This window comes from Chenopodium quinoa, unplaced genomic scaffold (genome assembly GCF_001683475.1).
Source record: "Chenopodium quinoa cultivar QQ74 unplaced genomic scaffold, ASM168347v1, whole genome shotgun sequence".
NCBI classification, from domain to species: domain Eukaryota; kingdom Viridiplantae; phylum Streptophyta; class Magnoliopsida; order Caryophyllales; family Amaranthaceae; genus Chenopodium; species Chenopodium quinoa.
In genome coordinates this window covers 2,698,746-2,720,259 of record NW_018743919.1, presented here as the reverse complement: position 1 = coordinate 2,720,259, position 21,514 = coordinate 2,698,746, and the positions used below count along the sequence as shown (strand labels likewise).

Sequence of the window (21,514 nt, the reverse complement as noted above, 5' to 3'; positions counted from 1 at the left end):
TTTAAAAAATGTATGTTAGGCCTACTTGTAAACAAAATTATATACTGCATTTCTGGGTTACTGTTAAAAGTCCAAATTATTATACCACTTGTTTTTAATAACAATTGTTCACAATTCACAAGGTTCAAACTTATTATTTGTATAAATTTCATATGAATGCATCCATCCATCTGTCCATCAATCCATAACTCCCAAAACAAGCAACATTATAATAACCAAATAAATTAAATACATAATTACTAGAAAATTCAAAGTTAGTAAGGTGGGATCCAAAGCTGATGTTCACTGCAGGAAAGTGAAAAATTACCAAATAATTTAGTTAATAATACACGTATTTTCAAAAATGAACTTTGTATGGAAGTAGCATTTATATAAATTTATAGTTGCATACATTGACATGAACATATAATTAATAATTTATCAAAATATTTTGAGACAAATTATACTACGTAGATGAAGTTTTGTTTTTCGAATAGCCAAAACGACAGCTAATATATGGAACAGATGAAGTATGAAGTAATCTTGCACCCGTGTTAATTATTGCATACATTGATGCCAAGTGGCCACTAGTAACAATAGCTTATCACTTACTCGATCACATAGTTCCCTTATTTAAGGAGTAACAAAGGTGTACAAGAATTCAGAAAAGTGGGGCAACAAAACCAAAAACTAAAGATAGAGAGAAAAAAAATGGGATTCAAAACTTTGTTGTTTGTGTTCATAGTTGTTGTGTTATCTTTCTCAGCAGCATTTGCAGAAAATAATGAGGAAGAAAAAGTTGTTGGGCTTGTTATGAATTACTACAAGGACACTTGTCCTCAAGCTGAAGATATCATCAAAGAACAAGTCAAGCTTCTTTACAAACGCCATAAAAATACTGCTTTCTCTTGGCTTAGGAATATCTTCCATGACTGTGCTGTTGAGGTAACTAACTTATACTTCCTCGGTTTTATTAGATGAAACACTTTTACTTTCACACTATTCACATACTGTACAAAAGGTTGTTACATGTATGACTTAACTAGTGATGTATGTGTGTAGAAGTTTATAACTTGGACTTGAACAATGTATGTGGATGTCTATTAACTTAATTGTCGTACTGGATGTTTGGGGTAGTTTTTTTTGTAGAGTTAGTGATCTGTAGTTTGACTCGATGACATGATCTGAACTTGAACTGAAGCTAGTGAACTAGAGCTAATGCTAAGTTTAAACAGCTCGAATTTGTTCCATTTATCATATTTTATCATGCATTTTACATATTTGTTTTGACAGTTTGAGCATAACCTAAAATTGCTCTGAAACCAAACCTGAACTTTACCCATACATCCTCTAGTATTGAACCTTCTTTGCAAATCTGGAGGCAAAAAAAAAGGAAAAAAAAAAAAGAAAAAAAAAGAGGCATGAAGGTTGAAATTATGAAATATTAAAACATCCATATTTAAGTTAGAATTTGATCATAATAAAAGGTTGAAAAGAACATAAGATGAAGTATTAACATGTAACAAGTCAAAAAAATCAATGTCAAAAAAAAAAAAAAAAAAAAAAAAAAGTCAAAAAAGATATAATTGGAAGTTTACTAATTTAATTATTTTTTGAGCTTTAAAGTGCGCTTGAGAGAATCTAAGCTAATTTATCTTTGAAGAATTATAAATACTTTATGAGATTAAGATAATTAAATTTATTAATTTAGGCTATGTATGTATGTTAGTCATGTGATGCGTCATTGCTGCTGGATTCAACAAGGAGGATGATGTCAGAGAAGGAAATGGACAGGAGCTTTGGGTTAAGAAACTTTAGGTACCTTGACACCATCAAGGAGGCTATTGAAAGAGAGTGTCCTGGCGTTGTTTCTTGTGCTGATATTCTTGTTTTATCCGCTAGAGACGGCATTGTTCAGGTAATTACCCTTCATTTTTTGTTTAAAATAACTCGCACTAGGCGTGTCTAAGTCTAACAAGAAGATTAATCGATGTTAATTTCATTTTTTCTTTTTTTTTTCCAGTTAGGAGGACCCCACATTCCTCTGAAAACTGGAAGGAGGGATGGAAGAAGGAGCAGAGCAGAGATATTGGAGCAATATCTCCCAGACCACAATGAGAGTATGAGTATGGTGCTTGATAGGTTTAAGTCTATTGGGATTGACTCTAAGGGAGTTGTTGCTTTGCTAGGTAACTTTATTCATCATTTCTTGTTTACATGCTTGTCCTTACATACATACATACATCTTAATATATGCTTATACATACAACCGTTCTCACATGACATATATGAGATAATTTTATGATCATATATTTACTATGTCATACACTGATCATCACAATAATAGAGTACATATGTAAGTGTCAACTACGAGTACTTCGTAGTTTAGTTGGTTGTTATAATTTTCAAATTAATATTTTTGAGTAATCTTGTACGCAGATTTCAAATCTCATTTATGACAAATTACTTGAAACATTTTTTTCAAATAATCTCACCAATTTTGAAAACAAAAGTAGTTTTCAATATGCATATAGACAAAGCAAAGTAACTATGTATGTGGGGTTTATCACATGAATCTCATCATCTCATTTTCACTTCTCCAAAGATACCATCACAAAGTGTTCAAGTAATTCAATTTAATATTCTTCTTTTATCTACTCAAGTTTTAATTTACTTTTGAATATATATTCCACTCAAACTTTACTTTTGAGTCTTGTAAGTGACATCCAGCAAAGTTTTTTTGACCTTCTATTCCAAGATTTCAATCCATTTACCAAAATTGTCTAATGAATATAATACTACTAATTACTTTGATTAATAAACTTCTTAATCACAACCATTGATTAAGTACTTTCTTTTGGATAATTAAGGTGTAATTATGAACCCACAAGGGCCACAACCCTAATAAAAATAATTAATGCTAAGACAATGAACCTTAACCAAAAAAATTAGTAAACCAACTAAAGTTGGTAGTTAATAATTATTTAATTTAACCTTCAACAGGTGCTCATAGTGTGGGCAGAACCCATTGTACAAAGCTGGTCCACAGGCTGTACCCAGAAGTCGACCCAAACTTGAACCCGGACCACGTACCCCACATGCTAAAGAAATGTTATGACCCGATTCCAGACCCGAAGGCGGTCCAATACGTGAGAAATGACCGCGGTACCCCTATGATTTTCGACAACAACTACTACCGGAACATATTGGACAGCAAGGGTTTACTCATTGTGGACCATCAACTAGCCACAGACAAGAGGACTAGACCATATGTGGTTAAAATGGCTAAAAACCAAGACTACTTCTTCAAGGAATTTTCAAGGGCACTAACCATTTTGTCTGAGAATAACCCACTTACTGGCTCCAAGGGTGAGATTAGAAAGCAATGTAGTGTTGTAAACAAGCTTCATTAGATCATCATCATCAACTATATATTAATCCTTGTTATGCATGGATTAATGTTGCTAATATGTGATAATTAAGTATTAGAATAAAATGGTGTTTAATCATTTTAGCTCTATATATAGTGGTATAGTGATCTTAATGATTGCATATGCCATCATATTGTAAGCTTATTTGCTTTCATAGTTTCATGTAATGAATGCAATATGTTAAGACTGTTAGTAGCTAGGGTGGTGTTTTCTTTTTAAGATGTGAGGGAATAATGATCAATTAATGTATTTCCCTTTTTTTAATGCCCCATATATTAATATTATACTCCGTATTATTCTAGTCATATATAATTACATCCTCGTAATATCTACTAGTTCAAATTACATTATTGCTTCATTCATTACCTATGTTGATAAAGAACAAATTAAATAGATTTTTTTTTTTAATTTTTTTTTCAATTTTGAAGATCATTTAGAGTTCAATTGGTTGGTTATTTAATTTAAACTAAAAGTTTAATTAACTTATTGAGCTTGATCACTTCAGAAGCTCAATTCTAACTAGTCTGTATTAAATGATTTAACACAAAAAAAAAAAAATGATTTAACACAAATAGAGTAAGCCCTCGTTCACTTCACCTTATTTTTGCCAAACTGAAATTGTTTTTAATGAATTGAAATTATTTTTGCCGAACTTAAATTATTTTTACTAAACTAGAATTATTTTTACTGAACTGAAATTATTTTTGCTGAATTGAAATTATTTTACTGATTTTCTATTATATTTCTTCTTTATAATTACTGAATTTTACTGAAATGGAATTATTTTTACTAAACTGAAATTATTTTAATTTTATATTATTTATTTAAGGTGAAATGAACAGGGGCTAATATTCAAACTCAGCTCGACTTATTTACACGCACGTCTAGTAGAAATTCTCTTTTAGTTAGTACAACCTAAGCCAATAATTATTGTACTTGTACTTGATAGTGAAGCAGCAAGTAGGGTAAATAAAAATCATTTACATTCCTTAAATCCTTATCCATCATTAGTGTCGGTGGCTTGTGTAATGAATATCATATACAAGTATAATGTCAATTCAGGAAGGGAGTGTTACATAGAAAATGTCAATTCAGAAAAATATAGAATGTAGCAAATTATAATAGTGGACCATAAAATCATAGCACATGCATAACCTTATATTTTATGTATAGTGGGATATATATTAAGAATAAGATTCCAATATGATACTAGAGTAGGTAAGGATCTAATTATTCATATATTGTTTCCATATTATACTAATCAGTTTGTAGGTTATTTGAGGGCAATGGAGTTAATGATGTTTAGCTTAAACAATAAATTCATTAAACACTCCTTAATTCCAACGGACTAATTTGTTATATGGAATTGTAGGTTACTTATATTAATCTAAGAATATTTTCTTGCTCATGAAAGTATTGTACAACTTGGCATAAGGTTGCACTTTGTTATACCTATCCGAGTAATTGGCCTGATAGGTAGATACGTAACAACAATAACAACAAAGCCTTACGCTAGATACGTAACTAAATAAATTTCAAAAGTCCTTAGTTACCATTCTTTTCAAATTTTCTTTAGGGTTTTCAAAACTTAAGGTTTTCTATGCTAGAAATAGCCAAATTTCGATCTTTTTAATTTATTCATGATCTTTTTTGTTTAAGCTAATGTGAAGTGTAGATGTATGGACCTCTTTTATTTGTATCACTTGTATGTAGAGCTTTAAGCTTTTCCATTTTATAAAGAACTGTTATGCAGTTGAAAATTGTTTAATAAAGATGCATGAACTTTGATTTATAGTCAATTTCAAGGTAATTTTGGCGCCTTAATGAATCAATTTACCCTTGATATTAGTGAAAGATGAAAAGATGAAAACTTTTTAAAAAGAGACTTGATAATGATATCCCACCAAAAATTAAAGGTTTTGAACACAAATTATCATGGATATAAGAGTTTAATACTTTCAAGTTAAGACTATATAAAGGTTAATAAGTTAGAGATTATTCCGAAGCAATAACGAAGTCATTCAAAGAGACTAACAATTCTTCAATTAACCCAAATTTCGAGTACATGGGCCTGGCTTGGTTTAAACATCCTATGAGGAAAGAAGCTACGGCCCAATTCAAGCTAATCGGCCGGTTCGGCTAAGGCCACTAGTACAACAGTGCAGCTTCTGGTTCACCAATATCAGGCCACATGACAGCATGAATGTTATGATACATGTAACTATGTAACATACGTTCCTTTAGTTAGCAGCAACAAAGATTCTCTGATTTTCTGATCTCTTTAAAAAGCATTAGCACTTGGATTCAACTATGGATTGTATGGAAAAGGTTTCAGGAATCTGTAGGTAGGTTAATCTAAGAAGACATACTCTATTTAGGTAACACAAAATATTCTATGCGGTCCATCTAAGGCAAAAAAAATTATGCTACTTATGGTTAAGAAATTGTTCAGATATTCTAAGAGCGCGATCCATGAGTTGTGTTGTTGTAGTTGTAGTCCAAGAAAAATGTCATCGTCTTTTAAGGTGTTACAAAGTTTAGGCAAAAAAGTTTGGAGGAACAAAGGTGATGCGATAGAGGATATCCATGATCCTAATGATGATCAAGCTGTTCAAAAGTTACGCGAAGCACTGCTTCAGGATCAGGGTGGGCAGGAAGCACAGCCTGTGGCAGATAGGAAGCCATATGATTATCATACTCTATTGAGGTTTTTGCACACAAAAGACTATGATATCTCGAAAGCCAAAGAATCATTTCTCAATCATCTGAAATGGAGGGAGGAGTTTGGGGTTGACGCGATTGCTAAAGAGTTTAAGTTTGAGGAATACAAAGAGGTTCAAAAGTTTTATCCTCATGGTTATCATGGCGTGGATAGAAGTGGGAGGCCAGTGTATATTGAGAGGATGGGGATGTTAGACCTTGAGGGACTTCTTCAGAGAACAACTCTTGATAGGCTGGTGAAGCATCATGTGTACGAGCAGGAAAAAACAGCGCGATTGAGGTACCCTGCTTGTACAGTTGCTGCAGGGAAGCGAATTGGTTCTACCACGGCTATTCTAGATGTGAAGGGGATTGGAATCTCAAGCTTCTCCAAACAAGCAAGATATCTGTTCTTGGAGTTTCAAAAGATTGACAGCAATTACTACCCGGATACTCTGAACAGCCTTTACATTGTCAATGCAGGGTCTGGTTTTCGCGCTCTTTGGAAGGCCTTGAAGACTTTTCTTGATGCACATACTGCTGCAAAGATACAGGTGTTCATTTGCTCTTTAAAAAAAATTGTTCTTTTCAAATAGGTAAAGAAGCAAAATAATGCTAACTTTACAGGAAATTAAATTATTGTTCAAAAAAATAAAAGTTCTGAAACATGTTTTCAATGCATCAGGACTAATAAGAATATGTGCAGGTTTTAGGGACTAACTTCAGAAGTAAACTCGTTGAGGCTATCGATCCAAGTAACTTGCCAAGTTTCCTTGGTGGAGAATGCTTGTGTTCTGATCACGGTGGATGTATGTTAAGCGATAAAGGACCATGGAATGATCCGGATATTTTACAGCTGCTTAAGTCAAATAAGATTGAAGAGTATTATGATGATACAATGAATGTGGAACAAACTTGGTTGAGTGCTCAAAGCACACCAGATTACAAATGCAGGCAATTCACAAAGGAAGAAGACAACGTACCATTGTCAGAAACAATAAAACAGCTGCAAATCACAGCAGATGAAGCAGAGAAAAGATTTCGCACTATGGAAGCAGCACTTGGAGAGACTAAACAGGTGTTGCATAGGTTTTCAGAACAGCTAAAAGGTTTGCAGATGAAGCTGGTAAACGCTGCAGAGCCGAAGACAAGTTAATTTACATTTAGGTGACTCCTACATGTTTAACTAGTCAAAGCCTTAATTCCAATACGAAGGATTCATTCATTAGTAAAAAACTTCTTAGTACTAGCGAGTTTAGAATATGGTGTAATTGGTTTTCCAGACACCAAAATGTCATAAACGACAATAAATGTGTATACACAACATTGTTTAAGAATAACAGATTTTAAAATTACTACTTCGTACATCCTAGTTTCTGTAACCCTTCTTGCAGTTAATCATAACAAAGTTCAGATTTGGGCATATACAGTTATCCAAAATTAGTTACTATTAATATTGTGTTTCAGTTAGTGTTTCTGTATGAAAATCTCACTACTGAACTTGTCATATTCTATTTCCCTTCCCCCAACTGATGTTGCAATTGTAACTCTTCGTATTAAACTGTAATTTTTTTTTTCCTTAAAACATTGCTGATGTAGTGTTACGAAGAATTATAGGAAAATAAACCAGCAGGAGCCACCTTTTCTAATACCAAGAAATAAAGTATTCTTTTTTCTTTTCTGTTCCTCCCATAAAAGAGGAAAAAATAGGTGCAAATGCACATATGGACCAATGCATCATTGTATCAAGGCAACATAGAAATGGTCTTTGCACAATGCAACCTGACTAGAGCTTACTTATGCTCGGTACTGCTTGCAGAGTCTGTAATGGCAGCTTCGTTTGAATCAACAGCAACGTGTGTTCCTAGTCTATGGCTATAACAAGGCCATGGATGGACTGGCATGTAGTGGCTTTGATTAATTCCATCTAAAGACCGATATTCATAAGTTGAAGCCGGGTGAGGGCAAGTAGGATATGCATTCTGAACCATAGGCCAATACATCAAAGGTGTCATTGCATTAGCTGGCCGAGGTGGGAATAACATCGGGCATAAAGGATGTTGATTGACATGATTGTAAAATATATTAGGCTGCAGGGAGTTGAGGATCATATGATTTGATGATTGCATAGTCTGAAATGTTGCATTAGGAGTGACAAGGGGAGCTGCGGTTGTTGCTTGTGGAGGCGTCTTCGAATTTTCATTGCTTGCAAAACTTGCAGTTTGCTGCCTCTTTCCTTTTGATCTTCTTGTTGTCTTTGTATTAGGCTTCTCCAATTCAGGAGGAGCCTGAGGAAATTACTCACAGAATGTCTCAAATTATTGGCCGGAAAGAGGCTGTCTAAACAAAATAAATGCTAGTATAATACAGTGAATCAACTAAAAAGAAATTATCTTACTAGTTCAGAAGCTGAAGCTTTTGTAAGAAAAAGCTCCTCCCCTGCTGCATCTTCATCTGTTCTGCAATTATGCTCAAAACAAAAACAAAAGATCGATATTGTAATTTGACAGTGATTATAGTGAGAACCTTATTTATTGAAAACAGACTTGATTTACATACCTGTAGTACTTCTGCAACAGGTCTAAGCTCCTGTACTTAGTTTCCCTCTGAACAATGTCATCAGGAAAACCTGCCATGAAGAGCAGTGTGATACCAAGAGCCTTAAAGAAGAAACTCCCCGTTCTAACATTGACTAGTCTCGCCATAAGGCATATGAGTGGACCAAATGATTTCAGCTTGTTTCGTCCCATTCGTTGCCTTACATATCTTATGCAACTCACAGAAGGTTACATACTAATATTAGCTCACAAGTACAATATGCATATGTAAATTTGTATTTTTATTAGCTAAGATAGAGCTATATGGTTACGTGCAAGATCAATATTGACAAATCCATGTAAGTTATGATAAGGTGTAATAAGTTCAGATAAGTATTTCTAGGTAAAAGTAAGGAAGCCTTACTCGTCCTGCGGAATATTTCTTGTACTCCCACCATATTTGATGCTCAGAAACAAGCATGATGGACAGGTAACATCACACGGGCGCATAGCTTGTTCCTCCTCTAGTATCCGAACAGGACATAACACTTGGTTGTGTCGATTGGGGTAAAACACCTTCCTCTTCACTCCAGGATTTTCGAATAAAACATGCTCCTATAATACATGAAACCAAACTTACACCCTACTAGTTTTGAAGCACAACAAATAACAAGAAATTCTTTATCATACAAGAATTGATTTCATTGGTTACCCCTGGATTACTTTGTGATATATAAGGCTCTCCCTTCCTCAAAATGCTGAAATGATTGAAGTCCAATTCATACATATCATCACACCCATGCCTTAGGCCTAATGACGCGAAAACTATGATCTTCCTCATGGTATGAGCCTGAGCATTCTTCATATCGAGCATACGAGACTCCAATATTCCCCTTACTTCTTTGGGGCAGAAAGCAACTTTAGGAGGCTTCTTTTGTAAAGACAAGTTTCTAAATCCTTTACTCTTCTTCACTTCTTCCCAACCTTGTTCTAATTTTTGACTCATGCTCGAAACATCTACCTCATTTAGGCGGTCTCGGGTTCTAAACTCTTTGGAGTTCATACACATTTCTTCACCAATGGCTTGGCCTACACTTTCTTCATCTACAATTTTCACATGATCTTGTGCATCCTCATAAGTGCACGATTCGTCTTCATCATCATCATTGTCATCTGTATGATCTTTACATTCCAACATAGATTCGACATCTTTAGATTTGTCGAAAAGTAGAGATTGTGTCTCATTATCCATACACATCCAACTTACAACACCCTTCTCATGTTTCGAATCTTTTGGAGATCTTATGTCATTCATATCAAGTTTTTCAGCACTTGTTTCAATCTTTAGTCTCTTATGTTTCATGCTGCATCTATCTTCAGTACTATTTGGATGCCTAATCTGGAAATGAAATTTATAAAAGCATTAAGATTGTGTGTCATTTCCCCTAGCTAGTTGATCCTTAAGTACGTACGTTCAATATATAGTAGGATAACTACCCAGTGAGTAGATGTAGCAATGTCTGTTATTAATCTTTTTTACATACATAATAAATTGAAGTATAAATAACAACTCAACAACTTTTGAAATGCCAAGACAACTTTTTTTTTTTTTTTTTTTTTTTTTTGTGTGTGTGTGTGTTCTTTCAAGTCTCAAAGAATACTTGCCTAGGATCTTGAGTCTTATTTTAGATTAAAAGGAGCCAAATTTGAAGCAACTTAAGCTAACAATGAGGTTCATTGTCTTCAGCTGATTAATTGATTTTGAAGATCATATCCTGGTATAAATTATCTGTCCTATGCAAGGAGATGCTTCATGGTTACTCCTAAAACATACTTTAGCACAACTATCGAAATTAAGAAACATGAACTAGTTGAGATTTTTTTTTTCTTTTTTTCACAAAACTAGATGACTAACGAGTATGCTCCAGTTTCTCACAGTGAGAAACAAAAACTATTTCTCACATGGCATTTTCGTAAATTAATAAACCAACAACTTTTTTATTATTGTGAGCCCCACAATTGATGGTGACTGGATAAAGTTGTTGATTTATTTACAAAAATTCAATGTGAGAAACAATTTTTGTTTCTCACTGTGAGAACCTGGGACAAGCCCCCAATAATACAAGCAACCTCGATCACTAAGAGAAAGTATGTACCTAGCTCACGACCTATAATAGCTTTTTCTAGGTTTAGACATACGTAACCTTACCCCAAAATTTCATTAATTTTTGAATATATATTACTCGTTACTCACTATATACGATCAACGATAAATAAAACACACATATACACTCTTTAGATCAAACCTTTTAGTCCAATATAATCTCAAATTGTTGAATATATGTTTACATCAATACATGTAGAATAATCTTTACTAAATAAAGGGAAGTTTGGTAAAAGTTCTTTGGATCAAATGTTTAAATCCGATCTAATTTCATCCTCAGGATCAACTTGGAGTTCCTTACGATTAGCTTGCTTCACTACCAACCCTTATTAGCTTCCTACTTCATCGAAAAATAAAAATGAACTTAAGAAGAATACATCATTGCACATAAAACGAACTTATAATTAACTACCAATAATTTCATAATACTAATCATATATGAATAAAATAAAAACACTTTTAATAGACAAGGGGAATAAATAAATAAAAAAAAAAAAAAGAAATAAAAAAACATACTTGACCATTAATTTTCATGAGTGAAGTAGAAGAGCTCTTTTCTGTTTCATGTTGAATTTGAGCTTCTAGAGCTGATATCCTTTGCAAAAGCTCGGCATTCTTTCGCCTTTCGCTTTGTAGCTCTGCTACTACTTCATCCATGTTTACCTTAATTTGTGCTTCATTCATTGCTTATACATACTATTGTATATTAATGCAAAATTAAGGAAGAAGCAGCCTAACTAATTACCAAAGTAAACATTATAAATTTATAAGTCTATAACTGCCTCTATAGAAGTTAGAAAATCTTACTACTTCAGTAGAAGATACTCCTACAGTAGAGAAGTGGAGAGGAAAGTGATGGGCAAGAAAAAGAAAAGAGGGTGGTGTGATATTAATATTTGGAATTGTTGCATTAAGAAGGGAGAAAGTGTGCATGGAACCCCACGTGCGCCCTTATAGCACAAATTTAACTCCTTTTTGCTCGGATCTAGTTGTCACATTTCGGATATACATATACATTTAAGAAATGTTCGATTGTTATTTCAATTTAGATAAATGAATAAGTTGTTGAAAATCACGTACATTATATCTGCATATAATGAATTGAAATATACTGATAAAGTTAAAACTTAAATTGATGTTTTGGCGTATCTTTAGTCATGGTGATAAGCTAAAATGAGGTTTTTACATGTGAATATATATAGTAACATCTGATCTTAACTATTACGTAACGTACTCCTCTAATTAATAGAATTCATTTGTAATATTCATACTCTCTTGTAAAAGATGTAATCAACTTATTACGGAGTATATGTTTACATGATATTTTGCATCTAGTAAGTTGGTAAATTAAATTGATGTGGAATTAATTAAAAAGATATATTTCGTATATAGAAATTCACTGTTCGATTATTATTTCATTAAGTGTTAGATAACAAACATGTTAACTATCCAATGATCTATTGCAAATTCGTTTTATTAGACAACAAACATGTTAACTATCTAATAATCTATTATAAACTCGATTTATTTTATCATTAAAATTAAAACTAAGTTTTCTATACAAGTTGCCTTGAGAAGTAAGTATGCTCATAGAAATATAATTTCAGCACACGTGCATATAATATTCTTGAGTGAAGGTAATGATTAAGAAATTAAACCTCACGTGCAACTCCTAAACATGAATGGTTGTCTGTTCTGCAAGTTGCTTCATTTTTTAAGTCCCAAAACCTTGGATTCCTTCCTTCTAAGTATTAATTAATTAATTAATTGTACTTTAATTAAAAGCTTATTAGAAAGGTATAAAGTCCTTCAGTTTAAGGACAATCCTACGACACCTGTAAAATGTGTAACCTGAAAATTCAGATGTCCTTACTCTATAAAGTAATGTGCCATTTTTAGGATCTTACTCTTAGATTAAGACGGATGTACAATGAATATTACTCTAGTAGACTCTTAAGATTAAAACGGATGTACAATAAATATTATAAAACGGGTATAATTTTATCCTTATCATATCATATCACTAATATATAAAGTCAGTCGCGCAGTCAGGTCACGAGACAACGACACTTGACATTCCAGTTATTCGACATGTATCGCGCCATGTAGATGAAAATTAGGTATTATTGTGACACATATGATGCTAAGTAAGCAAACTTTGGATAGATTTTTTAAGATAAAATTGTCGGATAAAGTTTTATTGTCGATAAACTTCTAATATTTCATATATACAAAATTAATCATAACTTTTAATAAATATCCTATAACTCGGTTCTATTTCCATCATAAAATTCGTTTTTAAAAAGTTCTTTAAAGTAAGTTCCATATATAATATATTATTTTATTTTAAAAAATAACAGTGAATATTGGTAAAAAAAACTTCCATTTCTGTAAAAGTAATTTAAGTTCAATAAAAATAATTTCAAGTTAATAACAACATAAATATAATATATTTATTCAAAAAAATAGAGAATATGTAAAAATAAGTCCTAATCAGTAAAAATAATTTTAGTTTGCTAAAAATGCTTTCAGTTTAGTAAAAATAATATAAGTTCAATAAAAATAATTTCAAGTCAATAATAACATAAATATCTATTTACAAACTAAACCACAAAAAGTACACTACTATATAAATTATCAAAAGGGATTATATGACCGTATTTAACATTCACAGCAAAATTTTATTATAAATCTTATCTACCAAATGGGCAACCGCCAGGCACCAAAGCCGGTCTCGCAGCCAGGCCATGAGACAATGACACTTGACATTCCAGTTTTTCGTCAAGTGTCGCGCCACGTAGGCGACAAATAGATATTATTGTGACACATATGATGCTAAGTAAGTGAATTTTGGATAGATTTTTCTAAGATAAAAATATTGTATAGTGTTTTATTATCGATATACTTCTAATATTTCATATATACAAAATAAATCATAACTTTTAATAAATATCGTATAACTCGGTTCTAATTTGATCACAAAATTCGTTTTAAAAAGTTTTGTAAAATAAGATCTATTTATAATACGAGTATATTTAATTAATATAAAAAATAATAGAGAATTAGTAAAAATAAGTTTTAATAATCTAATATATATAAATAAAGTAGGCATTTTTGGAGAGCATTCGGAGCGCCACGTAAGAAAAGGTATTATTTCGACCAATAAGAAGAAAGATTTGTATTTTATTTTTGAGTTAAAAAATTATGTTGCCACCTAGATAAAAGTAAGGAATTAGATTTGATATATCTAAAATTTTAATGCCACGTACACCTAGATAAAAGTAACGAATTAGATTTGATATATCTAAAATTTTAATTCCACGTAGATTATAATCCACGAATTAAATTATTTTAATGAAAAAAATAAAGTAAAAATATAGGAAAAGATAAATTTATTAATTCAATACTACGAGTATAAGAAATCCAAAAAAAATATACTAAAAAATATTTAAATGATAAACGCTTATAATAAAGTTTGATACCTATCATTATAAGATAAATTTTGATAATATTTATGATAAGAAATACAAATTGTTTGTTAATTATAATTAAATTAAAATTTGTAATACCTACTATTATAAATTGACACATCATACGACATAAACAAAATTTCGTATCAATAAAAAACCCTATCAAGCGAATTTTGTATTAGTAATTTTGTGTTAATTTTTGGTCATCAATGGCCGGGTAATTTTTAGCTTAATTTTTAAAATCCTATGTTTAAATTAGAATTTCTAATTATTACTTATATTGTATTAATTTGGGATACTCAACGATTATATGTTTATGTTTAGTTACTAAATGTTTTTTACATGCAGATCTAACACATCATACGACACAAATAAAATTTCGTATCAATACAAAACCGCATCAAGCGAATTTTGTGTTAGTAATTTTGTGTTAATTTTAGGTCATCAATGTCCGACTAATTTTTAAAATCTTGTGTTTAAATTTATATTTGTAATTATTAGTTACATTGTATTTTTTTAGGATACTTGACGATTATTTGTTTATGTAATGGCATACGACTAGATGTTGTATACTTAATATGTGGACGGCTTTGGTTATTTTTGGAGATGATGAAAAAATTCCAATGCATAGATTTGATTTTATATCGCAACAATTTTTCATTTATTGGTAAATATATTGATTTATTTTATATAAATGTAAATATTTAATTTATATCAATTTCAGTTTGGCTAATATATCACGGTTCAATTTATCCATTGATGTAGTAGGATGGTTGTGGACAAGGTTAGTGATTCTATATATCGAAATAAAAGATATGGTAAAACAATGAATAATGATTTAGGATTTAAATTATTAAAAATTTATCATTTCACATTAAAGATTTTATATAACGGAAAAATATCATATTTACAATTTATTTATATTTAATAAATTCTTTATAAATTATAGTAAAAAAACAAATATTAAACTTTTGTAATTTTGTCTGAAATTATTAAATACAATAAATCAAATAATTAAAAATCTTAGATAAAAAACCGTGCATCGCACGGGCTTCCATCTAGTCATAAAATAATTTTAGTTTGGCAAAAATACTTTTAGTTCAATAAAAATAATTTAAGTTCAATAAAAATAATTTCAAGTCAAAAATAATATAGATATCTACTTTACAAACAAAATTACAAAAAAATACACTATCGTATAAATAAGCGATATGATATCGTACATCTAAATATCCTGCAAAATCAAAAGGGATTGTATAACCGCATTTAACATTCAAGCCAAAAAGTTTATTCTAAGATTTTATCAATAATCTGGGTATCGTCCGGGCATAAAACTAGTAAAGATAAAAAGCTAGTCACCTTGATGATCTATATAACAAAATTAAAGTCACCTATATTTTACCGATAACATTGTGCTCTTCACAAAAAGATAACCCTTAAAAAGTACTTATAAATCATAATGCATGAAGATAATTTCATTTTTAATTACAAAAAGATAACAAGAGAGGATTAAAATCATTCAAAAACATATGAAAAGTTAATAAATACTATACAATTAAATTATTGTACATGCAGAGCACATGAAAAGTTTTGTAAGACCTCATAAATCATGATTCTTAAGATAAATTTTCAAGGGAAGTTTAGTAAATTCAGTCCATAAAAAGCTGCAATCTTGCCAAATTTAGGCCCTGTTCTTTTGAGATTCTGGATAGAGCAGATTTCAGCAGGGCAGAGCAGAGCAGATTTCAGGATTATTATTATTATTATTATTATTATTATTATTATTATTATTATTGTAACAAAAACCTACAAAGTCAAACAATTTACAAGAAATTAGTGGGGAGCCGAGATACAATCTGGGCCCCTACCCCTCTAGCTATAGCGAACCAATCCTGTTGAAGATGTGAGCAGCTACACGAGCACCAATATCTTGAGTCCTAGCGTACGCCTGAACCTGCTTCAGCAACGCAACAACATCCTTCTCTAATTCCCCCAATGAAGAAAAGGAGAAAGGAAGAAAACCATAGCCAATAGCCCTGCAACGCACCCCATACTTGTCTCGCTTCCGCTGAGTCGCAGCCGACACAACACGGCCAGGAACGAAGTCAGACAACCCAAATTGTGTCAAAGGAGAAGACTGTGTCAAGTCAACACATACATTAAGGCCTCTATCCCAGGCATAAAGCAACACATCTGCTGGTCGAAGAGCCCCGTCGTTCCCTCTAGTCAACCAAACGTTAACCTCCTTTCTTGCAGAAATCCCAAAGCGAAAACAAATATCAACAAGGGTATCACGAACAACGTTGTGCCGATGTTTAATACCCACCATCCCAGCACAAGACACTGCATGATCCCCATATATATCCCCATCAAAAACCCTTGAGCAAGCAGAACACGGTGTCGAAACGGAGAATTAGGGAATACCCAACCGATAGCAAAGAACACAACGGTAAGTCTTACCATTCATAGTCTGACCCAAACCTGATATTGGGACCGCTCGCAACGAGGCAGAAGTGTGATCCCCCTACTGGGACTTCCATAAGGCAACCTGACGCGGAGATAAGGAGAAAGTGGATTTTACAAATGCAGTGACCTTCGTGAAATATATATCTGCCAATTTCTTCATGAGCTTGGGGGCAGCGATCTCACTAGGGTTACGCATAAGGTCAGTCTCCATAGTCCTATTAAAAAGACTAAGAGCACCATCGAAGGCTGGTCCTGGACCAACAATACTAGAATTGCGAAGAAACGTAGCCTGAAGACTAGAAGACTGCAAACACGACGCAAGGAAAGCATCCGCATAGAAAAGTAGAGTTTTGAAACCCCAGTACACGCACGAAGTAGTAACAACTCACATTGGGGTTCATCAAGCTTAGCAACATCATCCATTAGCACAACAGTCTTCGACACTCTCTGCGAAACAAGCTCACCACCAAAAGAGGAATCCGCACTGGCAGGACCACCAAGCAACTTAACACCATGTATAGAACGATCAATATCTGGAGGAAAGACACCGACCAGACGGCTACGTGGGTCCTCCGAGGGCCAGAAAACTTCCGTTTTCTCAATGTTCACATGGAGGCCGAGACGAGATCCCTCCACCAAAATCAACTCCATAACCTTTCCTATCACCAAGGTGCAGTGTCACCAATAATAGTGCCGTCATCCAAATACCAAGCCTGCAAACATAAGTCGAAATAATCCCTGATTCGGCATACCAACGGATGGAGCACTAAAGCAAAAAGCAAAGGACCAAGAGGATCACCCTGCTACACTCCTTGACAAGACCTTAAGGTATGCTCCCCATAAAACAGTCTAGTTGGAGAAGAGTAACAGAATTCAACCCAATGCGAGAGAGCTGGACAACGGAGACGGACCTCACGCAATAAAGCCGTACGATCAACCAAATTAGAGGCATTTTGGAAATCCACGAGCAACATAGAGAGGCCAACATCACCACCACAAGCCTCAACCAAACGATTAACAGCATGAAGAATAGCCTCACCACCCGCCAGCACACCAACACCAAACTGAAGACCTCCTAAATAGTTTCCTAAACGCGGACCAATTAAAGCACCCCCAACCTTTGAAACCAGACGCCTCCAAACGGTACCCACAACAATAGGCCGAATACCACCACCAGGCTTAACAAGTGGCGTGAGAGGAGCACTAGCGATGTATTCTCCCAACACAGCAGGACATTTCCCAGCGAGAAAGAGATTAACCACCTGCGTAATAGAGACTACTAACTCATCTGAAATAGCAACTGCAGCACTACTCAAGCAATCCATAAGGTGTTGAGCACGCAAGCCGTCTCTACCGCATGACGTACCACGCAGAAAACCCCTAATCTGATCCAAAACAACAGCAGGAGTAGCAATAAGGTGTTGATCAACGGGAATATCCGGTAAGATAGGAGCCGGAAAGGAAGGGTGCTTAGCTTGTAAATCTCCAAGAGTAGCATCATTGTAAGGGGCAAGACCAGAAGACGAGAGAACCCTAACTGCAGCAGTGTAATGTCCGTCACAAATCTTTCTCTTACATTGCTTAATATTACGCGCAGACAAATCATGCTCATCATCAGCATCCAACAAAGGTGGAGACACATTAGCCAACGTGTCCCGCACAAGATGCACAGAACCACCAGGCTCACACCAAGATCGAATAGCAGCGGCGATACTCTCATCCTGCTGCTACCGCCTGACACCCGAAGAACACTCACGACTACTTCTCGGAGAAAAGGTTTTTAGAACACAGAGAGGCACACAAGCAGTTGAACCCAACTAGAGACGTCATCAGGCTTGCAAATCACCTTATCAAGCGCTCCTTTGAGAACCCGAGAAAAACCCAAGCGAAACTTAGGAGGAATAGATTTCACCGAACGAAACCGCTTAGAAAGCAAACTATCCAGGAGAGCAACATCGAACGCAAAAAGAGGCTCACGAGGCACACTAGGAGCAAGATCAGATACCTCCGAAGATGGACCCTGTGGTTTAGGAAAACCATAAAGAACAAACTGAACAACACCATCCCCAGAATCAGGTGGGGCCACAATATCATCGGAACCATGACCATGTCGACACTTCGTATGAAGAGTATGTGTCTTGAAACACTCCCCACAAAGCCAAATACCCATACGACGAAAGATTGACTCCGCCTCTAAGAAAATAGTCAAATAAGAGGTAAGAGAGTTTCGAGTCATATCCCGCGCATCCACACAACAATGACGGTCACGGAGATGAGTGATCAAAGAGGTTTTTGTGAGCCCATTACCCCGACCATCATGATACCCATTTAGACCCACAAATGGAAATTGAACAATAGGAGGCATAACACCCAATTCATTATTATTATTATTATTATTATTATTATTATTATTATTATTATTATCACATTATTATCATAAATTATTTATTATTATTATTTTTTTTAATATTATTATTATTATTATTGTTGTTGTTGTTGTTGTTAATATTATTATTAATATCATTATTATTAATATTTATAATATTATTATTACTATTATTATTATTTGATTTTTTTAGATTTTTTACTCTTTTTATAACATTAAAAATGTGTTAAATAATATAAAATATTAATTATAATGGTTAAATATTAGTTATTATTATCAATTAATATTATATATTATTTATTATTATTATTATCTATAAATATTAGTTATTATTATTAAATATTAATAGTTATTATCATTTTTATTAAATATTAATTATTACTATTATTATTAATTATTATTTTTAAGCAGGGCAGGGCAGGGCAGGAAAGAGTAGGGCAGGACAGAGCATAGCAGGACAGAATAGAGCAGAACAGCTCAAAAGAACAGGGCCTTACTAAAGCTTAAATCACACTGAGGGACCCATAATGAGTACATGACATGGCCTACAGCCAGTGCTTCACTGGCTTTGGCCACTCTTAATTAAGAAATTACATGCTAATCCACATAGTTTATTTTATAATTGTAGTTTAACAAGCACTAGCTAAACAAAGCCTAAGAAGCCAAAGAGTGTGAGTAAGTGGTGTACCATGTAATGTATAGCCTGGTTGTCTTGTGTTGTGTGCGTGTAAATTAGTATAATAATATAAGGATTTCAACATTATTGTTTAATTAATTAAGATGGACTTTTGATTAATGAGCTACTTTCTATGTTTTCAATATCATTGGAAATGGAAGCTAACCCCACGAGTGGAGATCACTTCATTCAGAATATTAAAGCTATTTCATTAATAAAAGGCAAAATTATTGGCCACAATAACCTGAATTATAGCTTGGGTGCATCCAACACCTTGAACTTTGACTATTAGCTAGAACACCACCAATTATTAATTGAGGTGCAATATATGCCAATGCCATCAATTGTTCTTTAATTACAAAAAATGTTTTAATTTGAGTGCCCAAAAATACTTATTAATGACACGCGTTACATCGAAATTAATAGTTGGTGGTGTTCTGTGCTACTAGTCAAAATTTTGGGTATTAGTTGCACCTATGATATAATTTAGAGTGTTGAGGCCAATTTTGCCTTAATAAAATGACATACGACACTTATAAAAAAAGATTTTGGATCTAACAAATTGAATCTTAAAGTATGAATCTTACATCAAGACTACAATCATCAAGTATATCTTACAAACTATAAGATATAGATCTCTCGGTCATTGTGTTATAAATTATAAAGTCAAAGTGTGTCAAGTGTAGTTGAGACGTTTCAAATAAGATCTCATGTAATTATGTTATATCATAATTATAAATCACAAAAGCTAGTCAAAGTGTAGTTTGTAATTATATAGTGCAAAAGTTAAAGTGTGTCAAGTTAAAAAAACGAAGAAGTATATGATGTAGATCAATCAATATAAGGTCCTATTCTTTAGAGTTGCTCTGCTCTACTTTACTGAAATCTGCTATGTCTGCTGAGCCCTATACTTTGCTCTGCTAAAATCTGCTCTGCTTTACATGCTCAAAAGAACAGGGCCTAAGTGTAGTGATTGACATACTTGTGATTCAATTCACAACTAACGTGGTCGAAATTTTGATTCACCACGAAGGCATCTATCGCACCTCCTTATAATATAATCAACCAAAATTACCTTGTGCAAACAAACAATAATTATTTGGCAATCGAATTAATTAAAGGACAACACATTGATGTTATTGCTATCTTCCTAAGAAAAAATAGACAAAAAGTGAACTTATAACTTAGTGCATGCAGCTCAAAAGTGAAAAAAGACTTCAAGTAACAACCTAATATTGCCAAAATGATGTTTTTCTACGAATAAAGATCCCCAAAAACAATGCCTTCATCTATTATATGCTTCTTTTTTTCCCATAAATGTCTTTATAATTGCTGCATTTCAAAGTTCTTACCATTACAATACATCTTCCATTATACATCTATTTTATTACAATCATATATTCCTATTTATAGAAGTTGGCTAAAAACTTTTTCAGCTTTGATGTTTTGATTCCATTATTTTGATTGGCTCTTTTTTTGTTTTATTAATGAACGTAACATATATTCTAATAAGTGGTTTCTTATTATAGGTATTTAAGCTAAATTTACTTCATGATATAGAGTTGTAGATAGAGTAGCTTAGCAAACATTATTCCTCCTGATTATTAATGATTGATTTATTAGCATTAATTTACATACATTGAATAATTACTTTTTATGTGTAGCATAATAAAGTATTGAAAATTATAAAATAATACTACCTAAA

At 33.0% G+C, this 21,514-nt stretch overlaps 2 protein-coding genes across 2 annotated transcripts; both read left to right on the top strand.

Annotated features, from left to right (window-relative positions):
- Positions 1–536: 536 nt before the first annotated feature.
- On the top strand, positions 537–3,711 carry LOC110687369 (peroxidase 42). Its single transcript, XM_021864014.1, has 4 exons — positions 537–924; positions 1,709–1,897; positions 2,003–2,168; positions 2,983–3,711. Exons 1-4 carry the CDS (start codon positions 691–693, stop codon positions 3,390–3,392), a joined length of 999 nt encoding a protein of 332 aa, XP_021719706.1. The 5' UTR covers positions 537–690; the 3' UTR covers positions 3,393–3,711.
- A 1,689-nt stretch (positions 3,712–5,400) lies between these two features.
- On the top strand, positions 5,401–7,526 carry LOC110687087 (phosphatidylinositol/phosphatidylcholine transfer protein SFH11-like). Its single transcript, XM_021863714.1, has 2 exons — positions 5,401–6,664; positions 6,817–7,526. Exons 1-2 carry the CDS (start codon positions 5,834–5,836, stop codon positions 7,264–7,266), a joined length of 1,281 nt encoding a protein of 426 aa, XP_021719406.1. The 5' UTR covers positions 5,401–5,833; the 3' UTR covers positions 7,267–7,526.
- Positions 7,527–21,514: the final 13,988 nt, after the last annotated feature.